The following is a 13,762-nucleotide window of genomic DNA, read 5'->3' as shown; positions in this document are numbered from 1 at the left end:
TCAAGGTTGATCTGTGATGTACTCAAACTTTTGTCAGGCTATTAGTTAACTCATTTTTGTTTTCATCTTTCTTTCACCACAGAAATTCCCAGAACTGAAGTTCAAGTATGTTGAAGAGGAGCAACCAGAGGAGTTTTTTGTTCCATATATTTGGTCTTTGGCTTACAACTCTACTGCCGAGCTGTATTGGAATCCACAGCAAGTCCAGCTTTTTACAATGGACTCTGGCTGAGCACCTGTTTCTTGGGATGATTGGTTGGGGGGAGGGGCAAAAGGTAACACAACCGTTGTACAAGGAGAACAAGAAACTTGCATCCAAATTTTGCATGGTCTACAGTGGTGTTAGGGAGTTATTTCTTTGGGCAGGGAGACACCGTGTAAATTGGAGGTTGTCAATCACACACCATAGCACAGCTTGAGATACTTGGAAGGGAATAATTATATTTGTCTAATTTTTCATTGAACATTCTTGTTTAGTCAGTAGTATCAAAGTGAATGCCTTTGCCCACCCTGGGATGAGGGTAATGGGCCTCTATGCAAGTGGTACAGTAAACAGTGGGGGAATGCACCTTTAAAGAGAGAAACATCCCATAAAATACAATACTCACTTTTCTTAAGTATATTCAGAATACCAATATCATTTGATTATAATGTTTAATTAAAATGTTTTAGAATTGGTCATTCCTGATCCAGGAAATGTCCTTGTAGGTAAGAACTGAGACAGAGGAGTATGTTTTTTTTTAGTTATTATAATAAAAACTTTAAGAAATTAAGTTGTATATTTGGTGATAATGGTGTGGGCTGTGGACAAATGATATGCAATGAAGGGATTATCCAGCTCTTCTGACTACCAAACCAGTGATGTTGCCATCAATGAACACTTTTCTTTAAAAAAATAATTTAATTTTGAAATGGCGTGTGCACGATCAAGAGCAAGGTATTAAATTAGGATGCCACTTGATAAGTATATCCCAGTTAGGTTTCAAAATATATTCTTGATTGAAGAATTAGACTAAAATAAAAGCTTGATCTCACTTGATGACTTAGTAGATAAATGCTCCTCTCTGGTGTTTGTTTGGAGCTACATAAACCAGAATGGCCCAATTTTGCACGTGTTTCTGGAATGGTTCTATTGTAATTGACACCAGGTGCCACTGAGATGAGGTTCAGGGTCTGCAGTATTTGCCGTAATATCTAATGGCATGGGAAACAGAGATGGGGTTGATGTCACCCTTGCCAGATGATGACTGGCAAAGCCCAAAGACTGGCTTTAACTTTGTTACAGCCTGTTTGCATTCAACTTCCAACAGTAGTATAGTTATTTAGAACCAGAGGGAGGTATTTCTATACCCATTTAACTCCATTGCAGAAATTATACAGTAAATATTTGTCTGAAACAAAACCTGTGGTGGGAATTCTGGCTGCTTCAATTGAGACATTAGACTGAGGTTCTATCTGCCTATTAAAGTAATTAATCCCATGACACTATTTGAAGAATAGCAGGGACTTCTCCCAGTGTTCTGACCAGTGATTTAACACCACTGAAAAAAATGAATTGGCCATTCTTGTCATTGTTGTTTTTAAGACATATTTATGTGTAAAATGGCTACATAAAACCACTTCAAAATAATTCATTAGACATGAAGAAGTTAGCGATGTCCTGCGAGTCATTATTAAATGCTATATAAATGCAAGTTCTCACTCTTGCGCATAGAGCTCCTCCAAAGACAATCAAATAGATATCAACAAACAAGTTATTGTATCCAATATAGACCTGCTATTCTCTCCAATAAATTAATTCTCCTTAATCCTGTGATTGTAGAGCACTTTGCTCGCCTGAGCTGCTTTTATTTGGTTTTTGACCACAAGCATAGCCAGTGAAAACATCAAAATAAACCTCCTAGATTTTACAACACTGGGAGCTGTACATGTTGTCCCGGAGTGGCAGTAGGTCTTGTGATGTCTTCCAACACACACACATTCTCTTGTGATGTCATGACGCAAGATCATGATAAGTTTACACTGCTTATGCGCATTGGCCAAAATGTTATGGCTAGGTCAGCACTTGTGTAGAATGGTAAGCCTCCATAATGCAGCCGGTCTAAGGAAAAAGCAGCTTTACACTATAACATTTAATGTTAGCATACTGATGCTGTTAGCTCTGCATGCAGCTTGCGTACATATCTAATTGAACACTTAGGCTGCTGTCTCTCTTTTATCCCCCTTTGAGAATATTAGGACCTTATAAATTGAGAAACATCCAAGGTTGCATTTTCACAAAGCTGTTTCATGTGTTTCACTTTTCAGGCCTAACATATGCACAGATGTGGACTTTGTTGTTACAAACAATCAGAAATTTTGAAAAAAAAAACCAAGGCAGCAACTGGAATCAAAGGAAATACTTTTTTAATTGATTCATGGGATGTGGGCGTCACTGTTTAGGCCAGCCTTTATTGCCCATCCCTAATTGCCCTTGAGAAGGTAGTGGTGAGCTGCCTTCTTAAACCGATGCAGTCCTTGGGGTGCAAGTACACCCACAGTGCTGATAGGAAGGGAGTTCCAGGATTTTGACCCAGTGACACTGAAGGAACGGCGATATAGTTCCAAGTCAGGATGGTGTGTGGCTTGGAGAGGAACTTGCAGGTGGTGATGTTCCCATGCATCTGCTGCTCTTGTTCTTCTAGGGGCTAGAGGTCATGTGTTTGGAAGCTGCTGTCTAAGGTGCCTTGGTGCGTTGCTGCAATGCATCTTGTATATGGTACACAGTGCTGCCACTGTGCGTTGGTGGTGAATAGTGTGAAAGTTGAAGGTTGTGGATGGGTTGCCAATCAAGCGGGCTGCTTTTCTTGAGTGTTGTTGGAGCTGTACGCATCCAGGCAAGAAGAGTATTCGATCACACTCCTGACTTATGCCTTGTAGATGGTGGACAAGCACTGGTGAGTTACTTGCCACGGAATTCCCAGCCTCTGACCTGCTCTTGTAGCCACAGTATTTATATGGCTGGTCCAGTTCAGTTTTTGGTCATTGGTAACCCCCAGCATGTTAATATTACATGCGTAAAGCCCAACTGCATAACGTAATCAAGTAGTGATGGACACACCTGCACAGTAGTTTGTGCAACTAAGGATAGGCTATTTACATTGAGTAAGATTGCAGTTCAATCCAGCTGCCTTCGCTGAGTTATAACCTACTTTGGATTTGCTGTCCATTATTGATGTTGACATTTTAAACGTAATTACATTTCTAATTCAGATACTTCTAAAACCAGGTATTTTCCCATTTAACAAAAAACTTCAAACCAAATACCCTATAATTGTTTCACAGCTCATGATCAAACAAGTATAACATGGCATCACATTAACATATCAGGCATACAGTTAGCACTGTCCTGCAGTAACAGTTGGACATCCAAGTAATGTCTCATGATGCCCCTATGTCATGGCACTATGCAAAAAAGAGCACCGAGTTCTCTGAGTCCTAGCTAACGTTCTCTCAACCAACCAAACAAAAACAGATTACCGGGTCATGCATCTCATTGCCATATATAGCAGCTTGCTATGTGTAAAACAGCTGCTGTACTTGACGACATAACAATGGCCAGTTCACATTTCTAAGTAATTAATTGTATGTCGAGTGTTTTGGGAGGTTTGAAAGATGTGTTATGGTGATAAATAAATGCAAATGCTATTTTTAGCACATCGGTTTCCAGCACACTGCAGAATATTTTGTCAGTTTAAGTTTGGGGTGTGGTGTCTTGAATTTTTGGTATATTTCTAAATTATCCTTCAACCCTAGGTGCCCCAGCATGTATACACTGTCAACAATGCCTGCAAAGAAGATGTTGCTAGACCTCTTTCTCAGCAGCTATCGAATAGTACAATAGATGGTGACAAGATTAATTCAACTGAAATTTCATGTTGATTGTATTACTGGTAATAAATCAAAGGAGATTATTACAGCAAGGAAAGCCTTGCTGGTGTGGAGCTAGCATGTTGCCGAATTCGGAGAAGTTTTTACAATTCAACCACCTTGTTTGTGTGATTTTATTTTCCCTCTTTTTGTTGTTCAGTTTTATTTATAAGAGATCACGCGACTACCTGTGCTCTAAATTCACCTCGAACATATCAAAGAATCAGTCTAGATTTAACAGATTCGCTCTTTTTCTTATGTTGTTCCAGGTCATCTCAATCCACAGTGTCTAAGCTTTAGCCCAAATAACCATGGTGATTGAATGTGCTCTGATACTAAGAGCATAAGCATAAGAGCATAAAAAATAGGAGCAGGAGTAGGCAATTCGGCCCCTCAGGCCTGCCTCGCCATTCAATAAGATCATGGCTGATCTGTCTCAGGCCTCAACTCCTCTTTCAGGCCTGCTCCGCTTAACCCTCGACTCCCCAAGATTTCAAAAATCTATATACCACCTCCTCAAATACATTTAGTAACCTAGCCTTCACAACTCTGAGGCAGAGAATTCCAGAGATTCGACACCCTCTGAGATAAGAAATTTCTTCGCATCTCAGTTTAAAATATGTGCCCCCTTATTCTGTAACTATGTCCCCTAGTTCAAGATTCCCCCACTAGTGGAAACATCTTCTCAACATCTACCGTGTCAAGCCCCCTTAAAATCTTATATGTTTCTATAAGATCAACTCTCATTCTTCTAAACTCCAATGAATAAAGCCCTTCTTGATAAGACAACCCCTTCATCCCAGGAATCAGCCTAATGAACCTTTTCTGAACTGCCTCCAATGCTAGTATATCCTTCTTTAAATACGGGAACCAAAACTGTGCACAGTACTCCAGGTGTGGCCTCAGCAACACCTTGTACAGTTGTAACAAGACTCCCTACTCCCTATTTCTAAACTCTAACCCTCTAGCAATAAAGGCCAAAGTTCCATTTGCCTTCCTAATTAGTTGCTGCACCTGCATGCTAACCTTTTGTGTTTCATGCACAAGAACACCCAGATCCCTCTGTACTGCAGTATTTTGTAGTCTTTCTCCATCTAAATAATAATCTGCCTTTTTATTCTTCCTACCAAAGTGGATTACCTCACAGTTTCCCACATTGAACACCATCTGCCAAGTTTTTGCCCACTCAAGTCAATATAGATAGTAAATAGTTGAGGCCCTAGGACCTATCCTTGTGGCACCCCACTAGTTACAGCTTTCCAACCTGAAAAAGACCCATTGATCCCGACTCTCTGCCTTCTGTGTGTTAGCCAGTCCTCAAACCATGCCAGCACATTACCCCCAATACCCTGAGCTCTTATTTTGTGCAATGACCTTTTATGTGACACCTTATCAAACGCCTTCTGAAAATCCAAATACACTACATCTACTGGTTCCCCTTTATCCACTTTGCTTGTTATATCCTCAAAGAACTCTAACAAATTTGTCAAACATGATTTCCCTTTCATAAAACCATTTTGACTCTGTTTGATTGCGTTATGTTTTTCTAAATGTCCTGCTATTTCTTCCTTAATAATGGACTCTAGCATTTTTCCAATGACTGATAAGCTAACTGGTCTGTAGTTTCCTGCTTTCTGTCTCCCTCCTTTCTTGAATAAGGGTGTCACAGTAACGGTTTTCCAATCTGCTGGTACCCTACTGGAATCCAGTGAGTTTTGGTATATTATTACCAATGCCTCCACTATCTCTGCAGCCACTTCTTTTAAAACCCTTGATTGCAGGCCATCAGGTCCTGGCGACTTGTCTGCCTTTAGTCTCATCAGTTTGTCCAGCACCTTTTCCCTCATGATAGAGATTGTTACAAGTTCCTCCCTCCCATTTACACCTTGCTCATCTATTATTGTTGGGATGTTTATAGTGTCCTCCACCGTGAAGACCGATGCAAAATATTGGTTTAAATTATCTGCCATTTCCCTATTCCCTGTTATTAATTCCCCAGTCTCATCCTCTAAGGGTCTCACACTTTAGCTACTCTCTTCCTTTTAATATACTCGTAGAAGCTCTTATTGTTTGTTTTTATATTTCTTGCCAATTTACTCTCAATCAATTTTCTCCCTCTTTATTCGTTTTTTAGTCATCCGCTGCTGGTTTCTAAAAAATTCCCAATCCTCTGGCCTACCACTCGTTTTCGCCGCATTGTACACCTTTGTTTTTGATTTGATACTCTCCTTAACTTCTTTTGTTATCCACGGGTGGTTCATCGTTCTCTTCGAGTCCTTCCTTCTGACTGGAATAAATATTTGCTGAGTGTTATGAAATATCTGCTTAAAAGTCTTCTTCGCTGCTCACCTACTGACTTCCCATGTAATCTATCTTCCCAGCCCGCTTTAGACATTTCTTTCTTCATACCTCTGTAATTGCACTTGTTTAAGTTGAAGACACTGGTTTGAGACCCGAGTTGCTCACCCTAAAACTGAACTTGAAATTCTACCATGTTGTGATTGCTTCCCCCTGAAGGATCCTTAACTACGAGATCTCTTATTAATCCAACCCAAGTTGGATTACCCTCCCTTGTCCTTCCCCACCAGCCTCCAGACCACAAATCAAATGCCTAGTTGTGGCATGTAGATGTACGCTAGCTCGATGGTTTCCCTCCTGGGAGGGAGAGAAAATCAGTGTGTCACTTAACAGCCATGCACCTCCATTAGATGGGTCCGGAGGTACATTAACTGAGCTTTAGAAGCAAGTTGCCTGATTGTCCTCTCAGCCAGCAATGTAATATGGCCCTATAGAGGAAAATTTTAAAAAAGGAATGAAATGCAAAACAAAAGTAGAGAGAAATAGCTAAGATTTTTAATAGTAATGGCTATTCTTTGGGCCTTACCTATTCCTGCCATCATGTAAAACAAAGGGAGGAGATGATTGGAACATTGCGTGTTAAAAGAAAACAGATTTTTACCTCAGGAATCTAGAACTGGGAGAAAAGAGTTGGATTCACAAGAAAAAGTTTTTACTTTTTATCTCACAATCTACAGTGCTCAACTCTGGCCTCTGCCAGTCACAGAGCTGGCCACAAGGACTCAAATATCAGTAGGTTCTTGTAATTTCCTTCCTGCCCGAGTGAAGAAGTGGTTGGCCTCCGCTCAGCAATTTCCATTTGCACCAACAAGAAAGGCCGGAATTTTATGCCCCCCCTCCCCTTGCAGGAGCGGGCTGGAGATGGAGAAGGGGGACGTAAAATTGAGTGGGAGGTGGGGGGGTGCTGCTCCCGTCGCCTTCCCACCCCCCACTGCAATTTTACAAGCGGTGGGGGAGATGACAAATTGTCTGCTCGGGCTGATTAAGGCCCTTAAGTGGCTAATTATTTGCTACTTAAGAGCTTCCTCCTGCTGCCGTTGGTATATTGCCAGCGGCGGGTGGGGGTAATTCAGCACCTCAGGAGGCTGCCCAGGCTGGGGGAGGCGGACCCTCCTAATCGGGCACCCTGTGCCCCACAGAGGGCTCCCCCACGGCACAAGCCACCTCCGCTGGAGCACACTCTTACCCTCCCTCCCCCCCCCCCCCCCCCACCCACCACCAAACTCCCCATCATGCCGGTCCCCTGCGAGGCCCCTCACACTTACCTCAATTCCAGGGCTGTCTCCATTTCTACACCTTTTGCTGGGTGCAGTCCCAGCAGTGGCCACTGCTCCCGGTGGTGCTGCCGAGACTTCTTTGAGGCGGGACCTCCTGCCATGTAAAATCACAGCATTGCTTCCAAGCCCAGGGCTCACCCTGACCTTTTGGCCAGTGGGTGGTGCCTCCGCCCCAGCGTAAAACTCCAGCCAGAGAATACCACTCCAGTGGTATTCATTAATGCAACACTTACTTTTTTTAATCCATGGCCAAAATTTTACACAGCCTCAGGGAGTGGGCAGAGAGATGGAGGGGGGGGGGGGGGGGGGGCATGTCCGCCATAGCTGGCATCTTACCAGTGGCAGGGATGTGGTGGATGGCCCTCCCACCCAGAGGACAATTAGACCCTTAAAGGGATGGAAGCCCTAATGCAGTTAACTGCCTGATGCATGTAAAATTCAGTCAGGGCTCCCTGAACCAGCCGAGGCAGCATTGCCCCTGACTTTCCGGTCGGTGGACGGGGCCACTGCCAGCCCATAAAATCACAAGGGACTTCCTCTCGATACAAATGAAAATGCTGCGAATATGTCTGTTCACACATGGTGAATAATGGCATCACCTGATATATTTTAAAGCCAACAAGTTTAAATTAATTGCATATCAGTAAAATTTGGGGCTCTTTTCAAGTGACAGTGATGTAAATCACCTGATGTGGATAGATTGATGAGCGCCAAATCGTACCTTTGATGGCCTTCCCTAAAGGCTTAATGGATAAATAGACTATTCTACTGAGCTACACAGAATAGAAAGGTCCCATGTTTAATCTCTGATCTGTGCTGAATTAGTGGATCTCGATCCAGGCAATAGTTGAGATGGTACAATTGGCTTGTGTCCTGGGATATAAAGAAGGAAATCGGCCTCATGTTTTGCTCCTGATCACTACCTGGTGAACTTGCTAGAAAATACAGATATTTGGCCATTGGATGAGGACAGAGTCAGGCTGTGTTCTGCTGTGATGCCTCATACAATTAAATACTCTGCCACCATTCACTGATTTGTCCACAGATCCCTGAAGGTAGCAGAACAGGTCGACAAGGTGGTTAAGAAGGTGTATGGAATCCTTTCCTTTATTAGCCAAAGTATAGAATACAAGAACAAGGAGGTTCTGCTGGAACTGTACAACTCATTGGTTAGACCGCAACTTGAGTACTGCGTGCAGTTCTGATCACCTCATCACAGAAAGGATGTAATTGCACTAGAAAGGGTACAGAAAGGATTTACCTGTCGCCAGGACTGAAAAAATGCAGCTATGAGGAAGGATTGGATAGGCTGGGGTTGTTCTCCTTGGAACAGAGAAGGCTGAGGGGAGATCTGATTGAAATGTAGAACATTTTGAGGGGCCTGGATAGAGTAGAGGTGAAGGGTCTATTTACCTTAGCAGAGAGGTCAGTGACGAGGGGGCATAGATTTAAAGTGATTGGTAGAAAAATTGGAGGGGAGATGAGGAAAATATTTTTCACCCAGAGGGTGCTGATGGTCTGGAACTCACTGCCTGAAAGGGTAGTTGAGGCAGAGACCCTCAACTCATTCAAAAGGAGTCTGGATATGCACCTCAAGTGCCATAAGCTGCAGGGCTTCGGACCAAAAGCTGGAAGGTGGGATTAGAATAGGTGGATAGTTTTTCGGCTGGCACAGACACGATGGGCCAAGTGGCCTCTTTCTGTGCTTTAAACTTTCTATAATTGTATGATGTTCTCCCCTCGTTCTCTCAGCACCTCAGAGCTTCAAACAAATTGGAATCCAGGCTGAAACGCACTAATTTTGAGTTTACTTCCTGAGATTTCACTGAAGCTATTTACAAATGAAACTTCACATTTTCATAATATGTAAAAATGCCATCTTGTACTATTTCTATTTTTTGTATTGCTTCATAGACAGTTTGTCCTGAATACATCTAAGGTGCCTAATTTGTTTCTCTGTTGCATTTTTCCCAAAAAAAATTATCATTACATTTGAAATGTGTTATATTTTTATTTTCTGTTCATTGGGGAAAAGCTAAGGATAAAATTGAGGTACATCTAGGAGTCTCCGTAGTATCGTAGGTATTGCAGTTCCGAACACATCCTTAATAACACACATCCGGTGAAGGTAGGATATTGGGTAAAGTCCTGATTTCATAAGATTTCTTCACTTGTGACTTTGTTTAAACAATATAAAACTAGACTCTGCTGCTGCAATGTAAGAGTATTCCTGCTCGCGTGTCCACTTTGGGTAGATAGTTTATTAATACTCACTGTCTAGCCTCGTCCATGCAGAATGGTCACTTGATTGAGTTGATAGAGGGATGCCCTCACCCATGGAACTGTACTGCAGCAGAGGTCAGAATCTTCAAGAAAGGAAGGGAGAAAATTTAAGGGTAAAGCATTTTTAATAAAATGGTAATACACCTGGATGTTTTACGTTGTATTTACAGTAAATGTTGCACGTTTTTCACCTTTGAGCACCATTTGTATATATTCCATAAAGCTTTGCAGACACATTTTAAAATTAATGGTTCTATTAATTTTCATATAACTCAAGCATGCTAATGCATCATGATAATTGATGAGGAAGGCCATTCACCAACTTAATTTATCCATTCAGAAAAAAATCCAGATTCTCCCATTGCACATTCAATTGTTTCTTAAATGTGTCAAGGGTTTTTGCCACCACTACTCTATCTAGTTGAGATGGATAGCATTGCTGCTTTAAGGGGAAACCAGGTAAGCACGTGCGGGAGAAAGGAATAAAGGGCTATGTTTGAAGAAAGTTGGGAGGCGGCAGATGTGGAGCATAAACACAGCATAGACCTGTTGGGCTGAATAGCTTGTTTCCGTGCTGTAAATACTTTGTAATATTGTTTATCTTTATATGAAGAAGAATTTCCTGAAAATCAGTCCAAGCTTTACCTTTTACGAGCTTTGAAGCTGTGTCTTTGAGCCCAAATCTCGACTTAAAGTAAAGGGTAGGGTAGGTTAGGGAAATTGAATGTAAATCTAGAGAATTAAGATCCCTCTTCTGAAGTCTCCTTTCCAATGTGAAAAGTCCAAGTTTCTTGATACTCAGACCTTTGACACAAGGGATCAATGTTGCAGCTCTTTTCTGCATTGCCTTCTGTATTTAAATGTTTCCTTTATATTTCGGATGTTCTATTCAAAGTGTGGCCTCACTAGAGCACTGTACAGTTTGATCATACCTTCCACTAACTCATATTCTACAGTTTTGACTATGTATTCTAACATTCTGCTTGCTTCATTGATTGCTGCACTCAATTGGTTGGACAGATCTCATGTCTGGTCTAGTGAGAGTCCAAGGTGTGTCTCAAGCTTTAGCCTTAGCTTTCTAAATACTGTAGTATGCATGTCAATTATTTTATTCAATTACTTGCACATGGGATACAGGGTAACTTGATAAGGTGGATTCAAAATTGGCTTAGCTGTAGGAGACAGAGAGTGATGACAGACGGCTGTTTTAGTGACTGGAAGCCAGTGTCCAGTGGCGTACCACAGGGATCTGTGCTGGTTCCCCTATTGTTTGTCATTTATATAAACGACATAGATGACTATGTGGGGGGTAGGATCAGTAAGTTGCAGGATGACACAAAGATTGGCCGAGTGGTTAACACTGAGGTGGAATGTCTTAGGTTACAGGAAGATATAGACGGGATGGTCAAATGGGCAGAAAAGTGGCAGATGGAATTTAATGCTGAAAAGTGTGAGGTGATACACTTTGGAAGGAGTAATGTGACACGGAAGTATTCAATGAATGGCCTGACACTGGGAAGTTCTGAGGAACAAAGGGACCTTGGCGTGTTTGTCCATAGATCTCTGAAGGCAGAAGGGCAGGTTAATAGGGTGGTGAAAAAGGCATATGGGACACTTGCCTTTATCAATCGAGGCATAGATTACAAAAGCAGGGAGGTCATGTTGGAGTTGTACAGAACTTTGGTAAGGCCACAGCTGGAGTACTGTGTGCAATTCTGGTCGCTACATTATAGGAAGGATGTGATTGCATTGGAGGGGGTGTAGAGGTGATTCACCAGGATGTTGCCTGGGATGGAACATTTAAGCTATGAAGAGAGGTTGGATAGGCTTGGGTTGTTTTTGCTGGAGCAGAGAAGACTGAGGGATGACTTGATCGAGGTGTACAAGATTGAGGGGCGTGGATAGGGAGCAGCTGTTCCCCTTAGTTGAGGGGTCACAAGTTTAAGGTGAGGGGCGGGAGGTTTAAGGGGGATTTGAGGAAGAACTTTTTTACCCAGAGGGTGTTGACGGTCTGGAATGCCCTGCCTGGGAGGGTGGTAGAGGCAGGTTGCTTCACATCCTTTAAAAAGTACCTGGATGAGCACTTGGCACGTCATAACATTCAAGGCTATGGGCCAAGTGCTGGCAAATGGGATTAGGTAGACAGGTCAGGTGTCTTTAATGCATCGGTGATGACTCGTTGGGCCGAAGGGCCTCTTCTGCACTGTATTATTCTGTGATTCTGTGAATTGAAAATTTCAAAACTGAGATTGCTAGATTTTTGTTAGGCAAGGGTATTAAGGGATAGGAAGCCAGGATGGGTAAATGAAGTTGAGATACAGATCAACCATGATCTAACCGAATAGCTGAACAGGCTTGAGGGATTGAATGGCCTATTCTAGTTCTTTTTCTTAAGTCTGCTCTCCATGTTGCACTTGTCTTTGAATTTCATTTGCCATTGTTCTGCCACTTACATATTTTGTTCAACTGATTCATTTCTGACCTCCCTCCTACAATTCTGCTGCTGTTCTTGGATTGGCTTCAAAGTTGACTAGTTTGCATCAGGTTTCTGACTCTTAGTCATTTATATAAATCATAAACAATAATGGTCCCAAAGCCCTGAGCACTCATGGTTTTCTGATACAGGATATATCTACTAATGAGGCAATTGGTGAAAGAACATGTTCCATGCCTCCAGGCCCACAAAATTCAAGTAGGACAACCAGCAAACATGAATAATAAGTGCAAATAGAGCATAATTTTCTGCACTTTATGGAATGAATTGCCAGGACTCGAGGGTTGGAAGTGGTCCATGGGGTGTAGTTTGGATACTCCTTTCATGATCCATTTAAATCTGTCGAAAACATGCCCATGGAAGGCAGGTGAGCAGCTTTTTGATTTTGAATGGCTTTTTGGAAGTAATGTATATACGTAGATTATGATGCATGGTATTAATTTTATGTGGTTTTAGCTCCATGTCCTATTGTTTCCTGTTGTGTGTTCTGTGTTTTTACACTGTTGTAAACAGTAGATCTGTAAATTAAAGGTGTTTATTCAACAACAATTGAGTAAGACTTCATGGTGCTTTTTCTTCCATATACCTGTGGTTTAGCTTGGTTCTTCTGCCTGGTGAGTTACATAGCCGCCCTCATTTGTAGGATGAAATGCAATTACACTTTGACCATTCCTTGTCCTGTATTTTAATCTACTGCTCTGTCAAATTCTATGACCACTACAATAATATTTTTCCAAAAGTTTCTAATTTGTTTTCCTTTTCTCTGCCAAAGATGATGATTTATGCTGGCCCCCTTGGACCTGCATCTTAACATGAATTAGCACCAACTGGAGAAAATTCAGGGGGATGGGGAGAGGTGAAACTGGTAGTGACCTTGGTTGATAAATATGCTATTGAAATTTGCAGTCAATGACGCCATTTTACCCACATTTCCAAGGATAGGTATGGAAAGGTATGTTTGCATTTGGCCTTGGTCCCAGGGATCTCTCGGTGATAGTGATCACAACTCCCTGACCTTTACTATAGTCATGGAGAGGGACAGGAGCAGACGGGATGGGAAAATATTTAATTGGGGGAGGGGGAATTACAATGCTATTAGGCAGGAACTGGGGAGCATAAATTGGGAACAGATGTTCTCAGGAAATGCACGACAGAAATGTGGAAGTTGTTTAGGGAGCACTTGCTGCGACTGCTGGATAGGTTTGTCCCTATGCGGCAAGGAAGGGATGGTAGGGTGAAGGAACCTTGGATGACAAGAGATGTGGAACAGCTAGTCAAGAGGAAGAAGGAAGCTTACTTAAGGTTGAGGAAGCAAGGATCAGACAGGGCTCGAAAGGGTTACAAGGTAGCCAGGAAGGAACTGAAGAATGGACTTAGGAGAGCTAGAAGGGGACATGAAAAAGTCTTGGCGGGTAGGATTAAGGAAAATCCCAAGGCGTTC

The 13,762-nt window shown here is 42.2% G+C and overlaps 1 protein-coding gene across 3 annotated transcripts in view; it reads left to right on the top strand.

Annotated features, from left to right (window-relative positions):
• Positions 1-12,870, top strand: part of dym (dymeclin) — a 712,143-nt gene extending 699,273 nt beyond the window's left edge. For all 3 annotated transcript variants that reach the window (XM_068030338.1, XM_068030330.1, XM_068030348.1), the window contains one exon: positions 83-12,870. In XM_068030338.1, coding sequence (XP_067886439.1) covers positions 83-232 — 150 coding nt within the window. In that variant the 3' untranslated portion in view covers positions 233-12,870. The remainder of the gene's footprint in view (positions 1-82) is intronic.
• The last annotated feature ends 892 nt before the right edge of the window (positions 12,871-13,762 follow it).

The sequence above is a fragment of the Heterodontus francisci genome, chromosome 1 (genome assembly GCF_036365525.1).
Source record: "Heterodontus francisci isolate sHetFra1 chromosome 1, sHetFra1.hap1, whole genome shotgun sequence".
Taxonomy (NCBI): Eukaryota; Metazoa; Chordata; class Chondrichthyes; order Heterodontiformes; family Heterodontidae; genus Heterodontus; species Heterodontus francisci.
This window is presented reverse-complemented; position numbering and strand designations above follow the sequence as displayed.